This window comes from Branchiostoma floridae, chromosome 4, assembly GCF_000003815.2.
Source record: "Branchiostoma floridae strain S238N-H82 chromosome 4, Bfl_VNyyK, whole genome shotgun sequence".
NCBI lineage: Eukaryota > Metazoa > Chordata > Leptocardii > Amphioxiformes > Branchiostomatidae > Branchiostoma > Branchiostoma floridae.
Window position 1 is genome coordinate 27,866,745 of NC_049982.1, and position 18,508 is coordinate 27,885,252.

General features: G+C 40.9%; 1 protein-coding gene across 1 annotated transcript; it reads right to left on the minus strand.

Moving 5' to 3' along the window:
* Window positions 1-1,109: 1,109 nt before the first annotated feature.
* On the minus strand, window positions 1,110-14,743 carry LOC118413719 (growth hormone secretagogue receptor type 1-like). Its single transcript, XM_035817248.1, has 4 exons — window positions 14,418-14,743; window positions 3,308-3,516; window positions 2,084-2,328; window positions 1,110-1,642 (listed from the first exon to the last, which is right to left on the minus strand). The coding sequence occupies exons 1-4, from the start codon at window positions 14,653-14,655 to the stop codon at window positions 1,144-1,146; spliced, it is 1,191 nt and encodes a 396-aa protein (XP_035673141.1). The 5' UTR covers window positions 14,656-14,743; the 3' UTR covers window positions 1,110-1,143.
* Between the last annotated feature and the right edge of the window lie 3,765 nt (window positions 14,744-18,508).

Sequence of the window (18,508 nt, forward strand, 5' to 3'; positions counted from 1 at the left end):
TTACCCTGCGGATAAAGGTGAACTTGTGTTATAATTATTTAACCGTTGAGAGCCACCACAGAAAATCTGGCAACCGTAGATTCACAGTGACATCCTGACTATATCCTTGACATTATAAAAATGTCCAGTACAATTTATCGAGTTATTTCTGACATCCGGTGTCACATCGATTTCTCCCCTCCCTTGATTTCATCCCCATGATTGAGGTTGGGAGCGAAATCACGGCGGGTGGCAAATTTGCTTTGACACCTGTGCGCCAAGCTTGCTACCATTTGACGCGAATCACACGTCTGGAAAGAAAACCTACGGACATTGTGTGACACCGAGCGGTGTTTATCATTGATTTTCTTTCCTCTGGCGTTTCAGGGCGTAAGGCACGATACATGCCATTCATCTTTAATGTATCAACTGTCTTTTTCTTTTGCTATCTTCATCTGATTTCTTCTAAAAGTGTGACAAAATACCTGTCCAGGGCGTGCCTTGCTTTCGTTTTCGTTTAAAAGCTAAATGACTTGCATCCACCTTGACTAGAAGATGACTTTGGCCAATAGTCAGGAACGGTTATTTTTTTTTCACATCTTATCACAAGTCGCCTTATGTATGATGTCTGACCATGCAGATGTTATTACTTTCAGTATCTCTGCGTGAGAAATCAAATTATGATCGCTTTGTGTTGCTTCAATAGTCCAGTATTTGAATGGAACAACATGTTTCGGATTTAAGGCTATGCTATTTAAGATTTTTGTGTGGGGTACTATTTTTAAAAATAAAAGCACCATAGGAAAAGACCTGTAAACAGATGTCAGCCAATCAGAGAACTGCCTAAAACTTGCCTGTAAGTAAAGCTTGTGTTTTCTGTGATTCTGTATTCGTTTAGCGGGTAAACAACTGCCATTGGGCGTAACACACAAGCTTCTGTATCTCTTCATTTAGCCGGTACAATGCGCCGGCTTCTGTTTCTGTATACAAAAGTATCTGTATATCCGGCATAACCACCATTTAGCTTTTGCATCTGTCTCTGTACAGCTGGTATAATATTGTCAACCCTTAACTCAGGAGCTACTAGAATTTAACTCAAAGCAGTCTTTACAAATGTTGATGGTTTTCATAAGCGGCTGCCTAATAGTATATAAAGAAACACATCTAAAAGGGTGTGGACATCACTTTTCTCAACACGAGTTTGTGCTCTGGCGGTTTCTGTTGGGACTGCAGCACCAGCATCAGGTCGGTCATCTGCAGCGTGTCCTTCCGGGACTGGCTGCTCTTGATGGTAGAGTTTCTGGCGGCAGTGAAGCGGGTGGTGGAAATCGTGGAGGCGGCGCGCTTGCGTCCTCGCCCGCTAAGCGTACGGACCAGGGCGCTACGGAACTTGGAGGAGACGAGCGTGTAGAGGACGGGGTTGAGGGTTGAGTTGAGGTACACAAGGGTGCGGATGAACACCACGAACGATCCCACCAGTTCGGCGTCGATGTTTTCGTTGGTGGTGAGGAGTAGCCAGGTCTGGAGAACGCGGTGTGGAGTCAGACAGACGAAAAACAGCGCCACCACTGAGATCAGCATGTGCACCACCTGACAAAGAGCAGGAAATGGGAGAAAATTGTTTTGGAGATGCCATACCGTGGCATACGGGAAAATCGGACACCTTCGGGCCATGTAGACACCTTACAATGATACTGACATGCATTTAGTACTGTTAAGTTACTTCTGTTTATTGTTAATTCTGAAAGAGCAGCTGTAGGATAGCGTCTTTTCGAGTCACTAATCCACTCAAATAAAAAAGGCACATTCTTGTATATAAAAGCGTTAAGTTTGAAAACAAAAGCTTCTTGGTGTTTACATACATGTTTCTCCAGAACCTTGCTTCTGTGTCAATACAATTAGTAGCTCAACCAATGATAGCATGCCAATTTGCGGTTCGACCAATCGAGAGAGTGACTGCACGCCCGTCACATATTTGCATTCTCATGCAACGAAAACACAAGAATGCAAATATGTGACGGACACGCAGCCACTCTCTCATTGGTCAAACCACTAATTACTACACTATCATTGGTTGAACAGTTAATTGTTGTAGCTATGTCGCACCTGGCGGCGGGACTTCATCTTGGCTCGCTGACTCCGGCAGTCTCTGCTCTCCGTGAGCGGCACGTCGTACAGTTTGCGGCATATGCTGATGTATAGGCCGCACAGCAGACCCAGGGGAAACACCAGAAACAGGAGGGTGATGGTTGTGAAGTAGGCCACAGCCGAGGTGGTGTGGGCGATGGACAGACAGCCGTAAGCCAGGTATGTCGGGGAACACTCGTTCGGATCGTGGAACTCTTCCACCTGTAGGATAGACCGACAATGCCCTTTCACAGAGACCAGAACGCACGTCTGGACATTGTTATGCAAATTAAAACAATGGTCTAGACAAGGACTGTTTTCTTTCACGGGTGCATTACGTTTGACACACGCGTATTATCTAGGACTTGAGGACTGTCTCTGCACATGCGTTTAAATCTCATTGAGAGGCTTATAAACATGATCCAACTGCGGCTGCGTAAAATTACTAATGAACTACCTATCGCTACCTACCTACCGAACGGGCTTTATTTATTTCTTAGGGCCCTTCACCTTTAACCTGCACCTACGCAGTTTGGTCTGTGAACATGCTCTTAGGATGGGTTCATTCATGAAAATGAGAATTCTCATTTCATATTGACAGGCTTCTCTAGTCTTTACCAGCCAAGTATGAATTTAGATGCGTATTTAGAATAACAAACAACCCATCTGGGCGTCCAAAAGTAAGGTCATTGACCTCACCGTGCATATCAGTTTTCTATGGACTGTACCACACAACTTTCAGTACGGTGGTGTCGGTCAAAATACTGCATTACCTGATATTGCAGCAAAAACTATCCACATACCAAATTGATACAAAGGGATATTGAGTTATACTGGTGCGAACACACAGACCATCTTCCTACGCAGGGACATCCAACAGAGAAAACGCCGGTCTTGATGTACCCTGCTTCCTCACCCGCCACTTTTTAGTTCCTGACAGCCCTGCTTATAAATATTCATGAGCTTAACCTTATATATTGCGAGATCCCTTTCGAAAGGCCTATTGTTTAATTGGCTGACAGTTGGTTTGTGGTGACACCTACAGTAACTAAGCGTGACGGTTGAGAAAGCAGGGTACATCCAGTCATGAGGTTTCGCCGTTGGTTGTCCCTGCGTAGGAGGATGACACAGACACGACCAAACACAATACACCCTTCTCAGGCGATGAAACGCCTTCCCGGACGTAAATAAGACAACTTACTTTGAAGACAGTGATGGTGAAGACCGGGCTACAGAGGAGGAGACACAGCAGCCAGATCAGCGCGATGGCGATGAAGGTCCGGCGGCGGGTCAGGACGTACATGGCCTGGAGCGGGCGGCAGATGGCGAAGTACCGCTCCACGCTGATGGCGGCGATGGTGAGGATAGAGGCCTGGAACACCACCAACTCCACATACGGAAACAGGTAGCCTGTGGGGAACAAAATAATTTTTTATTGCTTTCGACAAGAGTAGTACGTTTTCGGTTGAGCAGCTGTGGTTGTGGGTGTAAATGTAAGTCAATCAACAAATCCTGAGAAGCTTGGATTTGGTTTTCATGATATTTCGTATTTGAAAGCGGTAACGAAAAGGAAAGTCAAGTTCGAATGTGATTGCAATTGAATAGCATGTTCCATCAGTACTGCAGCGGGCCGATTGTAGCCTCTACCAGGCTTCGTGGTTTGGTGGTCTTATTGTAGAAATTGGTCAAATAAGAGTAAATAGTACGCTAGGGGAGTCAGCCGGCCGAGTAGGGACATTCTCCAAACCACACGTGGTTTGAAAAATGACTCCCCTAGCGTACGGTGACTCTATTTGTCCAATTTCGACAATTAGACCATCAAACCACGGAGCCTGGTAGAGGCTAGGCCGATTGTGCGTGTCCATTTGTTTGCGGAATGCAGAACTCCAGACGTTGCGGATGGTTTTGCATGATATTTGGCGTATATGTAGAGGTTGAATATTTAATTGCTTGCCAGACTGCACCAACTTGCGCAACGGCTTAATTGCAAATAGAAAAAAAATCAACAGTTGGCAAAATGATGGAGACCATACTTTCATCAATGAATATCTATATTTGCATAATAAATAACATGCTGAGCGCGGCCATTTAACATGACCCATGTGGCCTTCGTACACAAAGGTGTAGCGCGTGTCAAGCGGGTTCACACGCGAGTATGTATTCAAATCCGTGTGAGTTCCGTATGGACTTCTACGGCCTCTACCAGGCTCCGCGGGTCACTGCAAAAATAGTAGAAATTGAACAAATATATGTAGATATGCGCAACATGCCAAACGTGTTAGCTGACCGAAGAGTGTGGTTTGCGACCAACCTAACTCCACTGGCATGTTATTTCTCTATATTTGTCCAATAACTACTATTTTTCCAGCGAAACATTTTTCTTGAAAAGAATGGTAGAGGCTGAAAAAAAATTCCATACGGATTTGAATATTTACGCTCGTGTGAACCCACCTTAACATTGGACGCATACGTAAAGTTGAAGCAATTTCCATGCGCACGTACGAGGGATCTCTACTTTACGGAACTCTGGTGAGCCTTGTGGGCAGGAATTAGAAACCATGACCCTGAACAACAAAACACCTGCGATGCATAGCATACACTTTGCGGCAACATGTCCTTCAATTATAGCGACACTAATGCCTGATTTATACTTTGTGGCAGCGTGCACTATGAATAGCTATGTGCGCACGGCATGGATTACCAAACCCGTCTGGACTGTATTTCCTATAGATTTACCTTGACTAAGAGATTATGGTGACTGAAAACATTATTACCTTCTTGAAATTGGAGTTACTGTAGAATGAAAGTAAAAGTGATACCAATCAAGCTGATTTCTGAAGAGGTATCATCATAGTCTTCCAATGTTCGTGACAGAGAAAACAATCATAGTAAGGTTTTTATAGTGTCACTGACGAAAATTAATGGATGCTAGTTGAAACGTCTGGCCGTTTCCAAAATCATATCCAGTTGCTTGAGTATCTGCTTTTTTTGTGTATCTTATTACCTAGATGGCTAAACCTCACCGACGTACTTTGTTAAGTCTTTACAACTTAATGAACTTTATGTCTGGGTTGAGGAAAAACATTTAAAACTAGAATTCCACGAACACATACCTTTGCCAAATAAACCAGGTTTGTTATGTAGAATGATGTCTGTAGACATAAATGTGTTACTCATTACATCTTATTTTATATGCCCGGAGTTGGTTCATAACATTTCGCCATTGCTTATACAAATTAGATCCCTATTTACATAATGATATTAAATTGTATCAAGCATTACTTAAGCTATCAGCATACCAAAAATCATGATGATCCTTTCATTCCTTCTTGACTTATTCTCTTTCAAAATAGGAAACTAAACCGGCTCCTGCAGTTCAAGAAAAGACGTTACCGGACCCAAACATACACCTCTTACTCTCTGCCATCTTTCTCAGTTCCATATGTGTCAAGTTTGAAAGTCCTATCAAGGAATGCAGTGGATTGATCAACTTTCCGCATTAATTATGAAAATTGTTAATTTATATAATTAGTATCTCATTATGTAAGTTTTTACTTAGGATATCTACATACCAAAAATCATGACGATCCGTCAACATGTTCATATTTTGCCATTAATTATGCAAATGAGATCATCATCTGCATAATTAATATGTATAGATATTTCTTTCTTTCTCAGCTACAAACGTGACAAGTTTGAAAGTCCTATAAAGGAATGCAGTGGATTTACAAACATTCCTCATTAATTATGCAAAATAGCTGTCGATTTGCATGATTAGAATTCCATCATGTAAGTCTTCCCTTTGGCTATCTACTAGTACATACCAAAATTCATGACGATCCGTCAACACGTTTATATTTTCTCATTAATTATGCAAATGAGGTCGTCATTTGCATAATTAATATGGATTGATTTTTCTCTCTTTCTCATCTATATATGTGACAAGTTTGAAAGTCCTATCATGAAATGCGGCGGATTTATAAACTTTCCTCATTAATTATGCAAATTAGTTGCTGATTTACATAATTAGTATTTCATAATGTACATTGTTACTTGGGCTATCTACATACCAAAAATCGTCCTCGAGTTATTCTCGTCCAAAGTTTGAAAGGAAATCGGCGACTGCAGTTCCAAACAAGCCGCTAGGGGGTCCAAACTTCTAGTACTTACTCTCTGCCCCAAGGGCTATCTACCACTCAAAAATTATAACCACAGCATGTCCAGAACACGAGATATAAAAAATTGAGGTTCTGCTGCAGTACCTTAGCAAGCTGCTAGGGGGCCCATTATCGAACTTGACCTTCGTTTTCCCGACACCTATCCACCTACCAAATATCATCGGGATCCATCCAAGGCTTCTTGAGTTATGCTGTTAACACACACACAGACAGACAGACTCACAAGCCTAAAACGTAACCTTAGCCATTCTGGCAAAGGTAATGATCCATGTAGTCTCCATGATCATAACGCAAAGGTAATGCATCTAACGCCTATCGTTAGATGCGGCCTGTACATGGTTCTATGCCATATGGGCCCCCTTAGGTGCCATAGGATCTAATTTATGAGCACAATTTGAGGGACATTTTCTTTCAAAAGTGGTGTTGTTACCCTCTACTTGACCCTGTTAACAGCACTACAGATATTGTTGGCGTTAATGGTTCTTATGTGTGATTTATGAACCCTCATCCGACCGTATGGGGTCATTTTTGACCCCAGGCGTATATTTTAATCTGCCATAGCAACATTTTTCATCAGAGAAAAAATTCCTTCAATGAATTTGTTTGTATACATGTCTTACAACATCTACCAATTTTTCGCTGAGTTTTGCCCATTATTGTATAAGCTATACTTGAAAGTTTGTGTCTTGTTCGGTGGGGTCAAAAATGACCCCAGCCAATTATGAATCATTAATTACATAAATATCAAGATATTTCAATAAAATAACAGGCATTCCTCGTTATTGCTATTGCAGCAACAGGTTATAGTTGCTTAGATTAAGTAAACACCGAATATTTTGAAAGAAATTTAGTATTTTACTGTAAAACATAGTTTTTCGACATTCTGCATAAATTATGATAATACGCACTAATTACCTATGCTAATGAAAGTGAAAATGTTTCTAATTTCTAAAAAAGACAATATATGGACAGAATGTGCAGAAGGAACCTACAAGAAAGATCTTTGCGGGAAAATAGACAAGAGTTATTGTATGTATGTGTTTAGATGGCGGAATATGGTGCATAATTAAGTAATAAATTCGTTACTTTTCACAAATATTGTATTTTTTCTTGTTAAATAACATTATTATGCTATCAGCATTATTGCATCATCACAATTATTGTTTAGAAATTGATAAAACAAAACATTGTTTAAGTAAGTTTAGTATGGTAGATTTTCAGAGCAAATGTGGGTTTTCCTCATTTTCTGCATAAGTTATGATAATGAGTAATAACTACTGACACCAAAACTTGTCAAAATATTTTTCATAGGTTAGTGAAACAGTAAATACATAGAAATGACAAAATAAGCCAGCAAAAATATGTCTATGAGCAAAACAAAATGGGGTCAAAAATGACCCCATACGGTCAGATTCGTCGTAAAAATGTAACGGTTTATGATTGTTAAATCTGGAACGAACTTAGTGGGAGAAAACTGCACCTAAACAGCACTAAAACGCCAGTGATTGACAGCATCACAACGCAACAGCGCACACACACACATAAATACACGAGAAGTTTAATAATATGCAAATCGGAAATCAATTACAAGCACTGAAACCACTTCCAGAATTCATATAGTCTTTCAGTAAACAAATTCCATAGCCTTACCAACGTCCGTTAATACGTAACGTTAGATATACAAAATATAAATTTATAAAGAAAACATTTGACGGCCATCTCATTGGTCGAGCAGCTAATTGCCTTACCCTCATTGGTTGAACGTTACTGCTAATTGTGATTGACAGTCAGGATATGTTGGTCTCGTTGATAGACAAACTACTTTGAAATAGAAACATTTGACGGACCCTCATTGGTCAAACCAATAATTACCTTATTGTCATTGGTTGAACAGCTAGTTGTGATGTACAGTCAGGATATGTTGGTCTCGTTGATAGACAATCTACTTTGGAATGGAAACATTTGACGGACATCTCATTGGTCGAATCAATAATTACCTTATTGTCATTGGTTGAACAGCTAATTGTGATGGACAGTCGGGATATGGCGGTCTCGTTGATAGACAAACTACTTTGAAATGGAAACATTTGACTGCCATCTAATTGGTCGAACCGCTAATTGCATTACCCTCATTAGTTCAACCGCTAATTGTGATGGACAGTCAGGATATGTCTGTCCCATAGATAGACAAACGTCACAGAGACTGACAAATATTTCTCCCTGTTGGCTCATGGGCGCTGTCGGCACCGAAATAAAGATGTTGACTTATAGAGATCTGCTTTGAGACTGATTATATTAGCTAACCAGCATTGACGCACTTGCTTCTCTACTAAGTTTGGTAATTTGTTTAACTACGCTCTTGGGGACAGGACAATCTCTCATGGCGGGCTCTTCACCCATTGCTTTGATTTGTGTACCATTTCTGTTGCACCAGATGGTCGTTACTACAGCTTTGCCCGCCTGAGCCCTCATCTTAGAACGTTTCCGTGGATGTGACAACCGTGGTAACGATTTCTTAGAAGGGACTACCATTTTTAACCCTAATCTATAAAGACCGGCGGAGGGGCCTTTGAGGCCTGCGCCAACTTTCATCTCGCATAACGCCAGAACGGCTTACGCTAAAGCCACCAAATTTATTGAGTTGTGCTTAAAATTTAGTTTGCGACAATTTCAATTCAATATTTTTCGTGTTGCCATGGCAATCGTTTGTTGACTGGCATTTTTATACTGAAAACGTGGTACAAATGACTATAAGCTCTACTCTACTTCGCTTTTATTATTTTCTTGTCCCGGTAAGCCCCCCAAACACCTGCCGGTATAGTGTGTCGATTTTCTAACCGACGAGACTCGGTCCACTGATCTTTTTTCAGATCTACTTTTTTTCGGACCCGTCCCAAAAGAAGAAGAATTTTTTTTTTGTACCCGTAATATGTACTGGTACTAACACCTAATTATATTTCAGCCATGCCATAGGTATGGTGAAATATATTGTATTCGTAATGTTTCTTTCTTTCTTTCTTTCTTTCTTTCTTTCTTTCTCCTGTCAAATCTTCAGAACACGGTATCTCCCTTGTTCCTCAACCGAATGACTTGAAATTTGGCACAAGGGTAGAGTGGGCCAATACCCTCGGACGATTTTTCATTTTTTCCATATCTGTCTCTTAAATGATTTTATTAAAGGTTTTTTGGTCATCTTAAGACCAAAACTGTATATTTGGGCCCCCTGTACCCTGGTATTATAACCGAATGAGCTGAAATTTGGTACAGATGTGCCTTGATAAGTCCCCCATATAGATTCAGTATCAGTTTTGGTGTACAGTATAACGAAATACTTATTTTTGCCATTTTTTGGTCATTTTTTTACCAAAAAAAGGACACTTTTGGCTCCTGTACCTTGGTTTTAGAACCGGATGACCTGAAATTTAGTCTAGGAGTGCCCTAGACATATGCGCACATGGATTCAATAACACTTGAGGCATACGGTACAATAAAATGCTCAATTTTGCGATTATTTGGCCATTTTATGACCAAAAAGTACACTTTTGGCTCTTGTGCTCTGGTTTTAAAACCAAATGACCTAAATTTTGGTAAAAGGGTGCACTAGATATTTATTCAAATGACACATGTATAATTTTTGTCATATACTACGTCAAAATGATATATTTGGGGATTTTTTTGTCATTTTCCAATAGCCAGAGGGGTCAATGACCTTAAGGTCGTTGACCCCAAAGCTGCAGATTGGACCTATTGGCATATATGTCTATTTAATCTAATTAGATAGGTAACCAATCACTTAGCCTGAATCTATATCCTAAAGAGGGGGGGTGGCAGCCAATCAGCGAGCCCGGTGTTATCTGGAAGAGTCCATTCTTACACGGAGGGGTTCATTTTTTTTTAAATTCATCATTGGACTGGTGAAGTCTTTCAGTGGATGCATTTTTGGACAGGTCTATTTTGCAATTTTACAGAACGTGTGCTGGAAGAGTCTATTCTCGCACGGAGGGGGGATTTTTCAAAATTGATATTTTGGACTTTGGTGACTTCTAGTTTGTCAAAGTCTTTCAGTAGGGTTATTTTTGGACTGGTCTAATTTGCAATTTTACATGGGTGTTCTGGAAGAGTCCATTCTTGAACGGGGGAATTTTGTAAGACTCATTTTTGGGTTAAACCGTCATTAGGCCACACCAATTTAATTTCTTGGTTCACGGATTTTTTCATAAAAAATATGGAGCGAGAGGGCGAAATAAAAATAAAAATAAAAATTGTAAAATGGTTGGGGTAAAGGTAACGGCTAATCCAAAACATAAAGAAAAAAAGTTTTCAGCTTGAAAAAAGTACAAAAACACTATTATTGTACAGTGCCCACACTTTAAGGAGCTTATAATATAAAGGCCAATTTGCTACACAAGAAAGTTGGTGAATGGTTTCATTAATGGTGAAAATTTGCTGAGTGGTAATTTTTATTTTTATTTTATTTTCCAAAAAATAGGAGCGAGCGAATCCGTGAACCAAGAAATTAAATTGGTGTGGCCTTAGTAAAAGTGATTTTTCAAATGGGTGATTTTGAAATAGCCTATTGTTGCATGGGGAGGGAGATGGCTAAAATATGCTGTATTTGCTCTCAAGCAAATGTCGGCCTTTCTAGTTGTTAGTATAACATGCTATCTATCTTTAACCATATATTCAACTTTCCTGGCAACTGAGTGGGCAAATTGTTTTTCGCTCGCTTGCATCAGTTTTGGAGTTCCCAGAGGATGTCAAGCATATAAATTATAATCAAATCAAATCTTATAAAGATTCGAATAACGCCTACAGAAAGGGGGTTACAAAATGCAGACCCTCTTTTGAAAGTGGCACGTGCACGAGCTTTCGCCAGATTCGCATCTGTGAGCTTTTATGAAAGCTGAGCTTTCCTGCAAGAGGTCATAGCTACAACACAAAGCATAAATTCAACCTGACGTTAATAGGGGTTGCGTGAGCAGAGCTAAGCTGTTGGCGAGTGTTCTGATTGTGGGGATTACTCATTCAAATCCCCGGATTGAATAGTGTCTGGGTAATTTGAATTTTGGTAGCCTGACCTTATCAAACCTTTCCGCTTGGGTTATGTTGAGTGGCAAATACGGGCTAACGTTCTGTGTATTGGCTCTGGTTTCTAGTAATTCCATTAAAAAGCAACCAGTCATAGCATGCTAATTAATAGGGTATTGGTACCGGTACAGGGAATTCTGGTCCAGGTACGGTCCATTTCCAACACACACACACACACACACACACACACACACACACACACACACACACACATACACATATATACACACACACACACGGACATGAACAAACAAACAAACGAACACACGTCCACGGCCTTACTAGCCCACAAAGCCTCCTTCCTTAGTCCTCCAGCAAGACAAATAAAACTGAGTTATTTTTTTTTCTAATCCATCATTGACACGGCGTGCAAAATTCGCACACACTATTAATGACAGCATTTTCTACGTGTCAGACATGCCAACGCGGCATTTCATGCTGAAAATAAGAACATTTGAGGACTGCCTGTAATCGGCGTGAGATAAGCTTCTTATATTAGATCACTCACACTTATCACTTCTCCGCAGTTGGCAATTGTATAGTTGAATCATCGTGAGACCTTTTAAAAAGCACGACCCGATTGCTCCTTAACATTCTGTCCACCCATCGTATCTTAATGGAAATCGTGGTTGTAAATGGACTTCTTCCTGATATTCGTATTTCAAACTATACAAAATCCGTAATGTTTAAAGATTGATCGTATGTAGTCAGCACTCGCGCTGTGGTGAATATAAGAAAGTTAGTGCACTCTACCCTACTCTATTCCAAAGTGCACTACGTATACCGATCTACTCTACTCTACTCTAAACTACTCTGCTCTATTCTACACTACTCTACTTTGTTCTGATCTAATCTGCTCCGACCAACTTTACACCTCTAGCTCTCTGCTCTGCTCTACTCTGCTCTACTCTACCCTTCACTACTGTAAACTACTTTACTCTGCTGTACTCTACTCTACTCTACTCTACTCTACTCTACTCTACTCTACTCTACTCTACTCTACTCTACTCTACTCTACTCTACTCTACTCTACTCTACTCTACTCTACTCTACTCTTACTCTATTGCACGCTATGCTACACTAAGCTACTCTACTCTACTCTCTACTCTATATCTACACCACTCTACGTCACTTTACGCCAACTCTATTCTACTCCACTTTTAGGGGCATCTACTCTGAACGAAAAATATGTTGCGTCCACAAATTGTGTTGCGTGATTTTAAGCGTTTTGGAGCTGGCTGCTACCAGTTAGCGTAACGTGAGGCTCACACGCTTTCGGTTCCAATTTCACGGCATTTTGAAATAACCGCAGTATAATCTCCCAACCAGCAAATTCATTATCAATATTCTTTATGGCTAACATCACTATCTTTTGTTATACAGTATCACGCTGTCGGGGCTGATTGAGGAATAATTCTAACACGCAAAAATCATTCACTCTCCTAAAGTCACCAATCGGAGCTCCGTTTTTCTAATCACATTGAAAATCAGTCCAATATGAGCTCTGGATTCCCTGTCACTCATACCTGCCACTATGTAAATCAATTGTCAGAGCCTATAACACTATGGAAACAGACAGTTGACAGTGTGATTAGATAGGTTCTTGTACTAAGCACAGTCACATATATATGCATAAATCAACAGGGCTAGGAAGTTTCCAATTCATTTTTCACCATTTTTAAACATTCCTTTTACTATAAAAATCATTGCCTGTACTTAATGTTCCGGTCATTGACAATTTTTTTTAAAACGTCCAGTCAAGTTTTAGCTGACTTAGTGTACGTGGATACAGTCCATACTATTAACTCATTGCTGCATATTATGTGATTTGTAGACAACATTTCACCTTGATCAAGGTTAGTCATCTAGGTAATAAGATACGCCAAATGGCAGTTACCCATGGCAAGCAACTGGATATGATTTTAGAAAGCAAGGGAAATGTCCGTTATCAAAATACCCTGTCAACTGATGCATATCAAAATACATGTAATGGAGAGCCAGATACTGGCATTCAGCACAATAAGGTTATCTGATAATTGTTAATGTACCCCCTTGCAATCTAATTTCCTTGAAAGTTATTTTCTGATACAAGTTTAGAGTGTCATGATCTCGTCCAAGAACTTTATAGGTCATAACAACTCACCCCACACATACAGCATCTCGATATGTTGCGTGTCCAAATTTCAAGTGTAATCTAAACAATTTCTTGATGGTAGGTATAGGGTGTGTTGCACAAAGATTTGCATTCTGATCATATAAGTTCTGGATCATATTCCCTAGACGGATCCAGTTTTGTGCTTTGGGAAAGAAACAGGAAGTAAGATGACCTCGCCTGGACCTTCGGCCTAACTCTCTGTCAGCGTTCACGACATGTTAATGTTAAACCGCATGTGAAGGGTGGCAACCTGACCTCAACTTTGACCTCCACTTCCTGTCTGTCTGTGGTTACCACCATTCACTTACTGCCATTCTAATTTAGACAGACACACAAGAAAACAGAGCTTTAGACACAACGAAAACAAAACGGAGAACATGATAAGTAGATTCATAGTTTCAAACGCGTATGCGCATCGACATGCATTGTTGGTAATATGTCAAAGGTGAAGCCCCCCCCCCGGGAGACATAATTAAATTAAGCATCTATTGACATGTATTACGCATGGCTACACAGAAACAGTTAGCAAGCTAGGGGCCTTTGTCTTTAACATATTACCCTTAGTAGGTTGTCTGCGTGGAAAACGGCAGGGGCTTTGGAATCAGAATCAGTAGGTCCTGATCGATGAGTTCAATACTCGCCATGCTCCTGCCCCCATGACGGCGGAGTGGCGCCCACCGAGTCTCACGGCTAATCTGTTTTTTAAAAGGTGCCAAAAACACCTACGGGTTTGGTGCTGCCTCTGTGTCAACATCTGCACACTTGCCACTAACACCCGTTAATTTTTTATTACCCATAGTGCATACCCATACGCACTTGGAAACATGTATATATATCTTCTCTTATACAGTGCATTGACTGATATGTACTATAAAGATGCAATAACTCACACATGGTCTCGCCCAGGTACCAGGGGTAGACTATCCATGTGTCCATCAGTCCCACAGGCACACATATCAACAGGAACAGCAGGTCCGCCAAGCTCAGGTTCACTAGGAAGTAGTTGGTCGTTGTGCGCATGTCCAGACACCTCCACACGACCACGCACACCAGGATGTTTCCGGCCACGCCAACCGCGAAGATGACACAGTAGAGGACAGTGACGGCTAGTCGGGCTGCCTCTGTCATGTCGGTGAAAACAGGGTCTAACCATTGAGGATCCGAGTCGTTCAAACTACAGTTACGAATACAGTCTGTGGTGTCATTCACGCACGATGAATTCATCTTTTTTTTTTTAAATTTTTAAATTGATCATTCAAATGTCAAGAGTCTTAATGACTGTAAAGTTTCAAGATATTCCTCGTAAATTGCAAGTTTTCGTCTCTAAAAGTGTTCAATCTAACTTTAACTTCAATCAACTTGACTCCAGTAGTTTTCCTTTACGTTGCCGTCCTACTGGAGTTACTACATGGTCACATCTTTTTTGCAACGTCTCAGGGACGAGCCAAATGGGTATTTTACAAGCTCCCAGGCCTATCCACAAATCTTTACTTCCTTCCTTCTACGACTTTCTTTCGAAAGCCAATGTTTGTCCATCAGAATGCAGCTTTTGTTAAAGTCGGAAAAGAGGACTAACTAAATATTACGGGCGGGTTAGTGTCTGTCTGTTGGTCACGATGCTGTGTTGTCGTCCGATCTGACTTTATGACCTGTGAATATTAAAAATAAGCAACGTCAGTAATGTAGCGTTTACATGGGAACATTCCAAATTTGACGCCCATTTCTTATTTGTTATGAAATACCTGGAAGTTTGAATTTGTTACCCTGTAATTTTCTCTTTAGTCGTGTAAATGTTTCTATCGGTATTTCTCTCTTTCTCCTTTACATAACAGTGTGTCACATGTTTGAGAGTCATACCATAGAACAGACTTATAGCAATTCGTCTTTCATTACAACTTATTTCCCTATGGAAATATGCCATTGATTGAATATATTTGAAGAATACGGGGGCGTTTTGGTAACTCCTGGCGTGCCAGGCATACTACGTACCAAGTTCTGTATAGCTTCAAATGGCAGGACCCAACAGTACAATTGATGTAATGGTATTCATCGGTTAATATAAACCATAGTAAAATCCTGATTAATATCAGCCCTACGGCATCGGCTATGGTTAATCAGTGCTATTTGAGAGTTTCAGTTCTCGCCGTAAAATCCACGTCAGTAAACTGACTCAGTTTTGTAGCAAACTTTGCATACAAACTGTTATCTAGCACATTGTGACTGTCACCAAAATTGCTCAAGAGCAAATTCAGTGTATCATAGCATAACCCGTCCGTTTTGCTTGACATAACAGTTACTTCAGTATCTTCCTTGCAGGATCATATTTACCACCTGCAGAGAGGGGATTAAAACAAAACAACAAAATATAATCGGATAATCCGTTTTTAATTTTCATGATGTTTGTAATTTGAGAGATACAAATCACAACAATCTAGACGACATATGCATGCATAAAGAGGAAGTACATGTATCATATTCATTAATGTTGGCACACATCCCTACACAAGGTTGCTTGTAACACTACACACGGCCACTCACAACTCTACACACGGCCACTCACAACTCTACACACGGCCGCTCACAACTCGACTCACGGCCGCTCACAACTCTACACACGGCCGCTCACAACTCTACTCACGGCCGCTCACAAATCTACACACGGCCGCTCACAAATCTACACACGGCCGCTCATCATCTACACACGGCCGCTCACAAATCTACACACGGCCGCTCACAAATCTACACACGGCCGCTCACAACTCTACACACGGTAGCTCACAACGCTACAAACGGCCGCTCACAACGCTACGAACGGCCGCTCACAACGCTACACACGGTAGCTCACAACGATAACTCTACAAACGCCTACTCACAACTGTACCAGACAGACTGATGGCCCGTTAAGTCCTGTCCGTATGTGCATCAATTACATTCCGAGACAGTTGGTCGGACGCTACTCAACGTCGGCTTCAATTTACCACTAATCTATTAGGCCTATGAAAATATTGTTGCGTTTTGGTTAACAAGCCAAAAACCTGGTGCCTTAGCTTCTTTGGTTGGGTCGACCGCTGGTAAGTTTTTTTTTTTTTTTCCATTTAACATCAATGTGAGGAAAACATTAGGGATTGGTTTTGTAACAGCATCTCATCATTTTACAACAGAAAAGGTGACATGAATAGAACCACCAAACGTTGGACCACTTTATATGTTGATACACTGCATAATAGTACGCCTGGATAATTGATAGATTATTTGGAAAATACCGTACTTCAGTTTTGCATTGTTTAACTGTATTTCTTGGATCACTACTAAAAGTTAAAAAGAAAAGAAAAATAAATCCCTAGAAAATCCCTACCTATTGGCCTTATGGACTGTAACCGAAAACACAGCATTTTTGTCCTCAGGCCTTAAGCTAATATAACTATAACCGAGTCAACTACAAAGTGAATCGATGGATACTTTGAAGTCGAAAACAGATGTTCGGCCCCAGAAGCTATGTTTCCTTTGCATAACTCCCCCGCACGTTTTTCTCTTATTTCAACTTACGTACGAAAATTTTTGACAGTACCACGAATTGATTCAAACGTCAAATCTCCAGACAAAAGATCTGTGGGTCTGAGTTCGCCCCAAGGTTCGGCTTGGCACTGATGTTGTAAAGGGTTGCTTTCGTCTTTCGGAAAGGACGTAAAACGGGAATTCCGGCCTAAACTGGAACCACGCCTTCCTACCCGGCCTGACGAACTCTACGAGTTCTGTGTGAAACGACGGCAAATCTTTGCACATTATCAGTGCTAAATCTGATCCCTGCACGCTATATTTTCTTTATAGCCCTGTCACATCATCCACGTTCTTCGGGCATAACGTTGGAATATCGGCCATATTTAAGATCGACAGAGGGTTGCGCGTATTTTTTCACCTGAAAACCGTCCCTGTCAAATATGAACCATAGTTTGTGCCTTGTAAAATTATATTGTGTCTTGGGTGATTGCCGCAGAATAGTCGTCCAATCGATTTTTGCCAAATGTGACTGGGGTATTACGACCCACATACACGAATCGCACGACCTCCGTACGGTCGCAAACCAAGGGAATTCGTGACATAGACATGCGTGTGTCTTACAAAATACAGCTGTTTTTTTTTTTTTCTACGAAAAAACAATCTGACTTACGTGGTCAGTTGGCACTATCACGGCCTACGTGAAGAATTCTACAACGTCAAATTCGATTGGAGACCGACGACGAATGATGCTGTTAGTTGGGTTGTTTATGTACCAGAAATATGTATGAGAACCAAAACCATTGTAAATCACCTCTGAATTTCAAATCGGCTCTTTCTGTAACGCCTCTGTTACCTAGTTCGCGCTTTCAAATGATAATAAAAAAAATGTTTCAAAGACTTACCTGAATCTAAAACGGCGCAGACAGTGACTGCGAACGCGGCTAATAGCCCTTCCTTGATAGCGCCACCGGTTTGCTCAGCTACTCAGACGAAGACTAACTCCCTCCTTACACAGTGCGCTAACGCCACCTGTGTTAGTGGGCGGATGACGTAGGACCTACGTGTGCGTGTGACGTGGCGGCAATGCTGATGATGCGCAGTTTGCAGTGGTCCAAGTACTATTTTCAGCCAGGTTTTTCAGGCGGCAACCTGAGTCAAAAGCCAGGTTGCGCCATTAAAAATCTCAGGTTGCCCCACTTCCCAGTTGATAAATTCTTCAAATCAGCTACTTATTCATTACCTTTTATTCTAGTTACATGTAACTGTACATAATATTTCTTATTTTATAAAGAAATAGGTACGAAAGATTTTCATGTAGATGGGGGGAATGCGGTGCTTCAACTACAATTTCTGTACAGAGTTGTGTACTGCGCGACCAGGGTTTAAAATTCAAAACTTGCGTCAAGCAAAATGTCGTTGAGTTTATAAGTAGTGGATATTTCGAGGACTAGTTTGTTACATTCGTGTTTGAATGTATTGTTTC

Excerpts from the sequence above, each read along its gene's own strand:
- LOC118413719 (XM_035817248.1), bottom strand. The coding sequence starts at position 14,655 with ATGACAGAGGCAGCCCGACTAGCCGTCACTGTCCTCTACTGTGTCATC. Across the intron at positions 2,329-3,307 it reads TCACCATCACTGTCTTCAAA|GTGGAAGAGTTCCACGATCC; the intron begins GTAAGTTGTCTT and ends TCTATCCTACAG. Across the intron at positions 1,643-2,083 it reads ATGAAGTCCCGCCGCCAGGT|GTGTCCGATTTTCCCGTATG; the intron begins GCGACATAGCTA and ends CATGGCCCGAAG.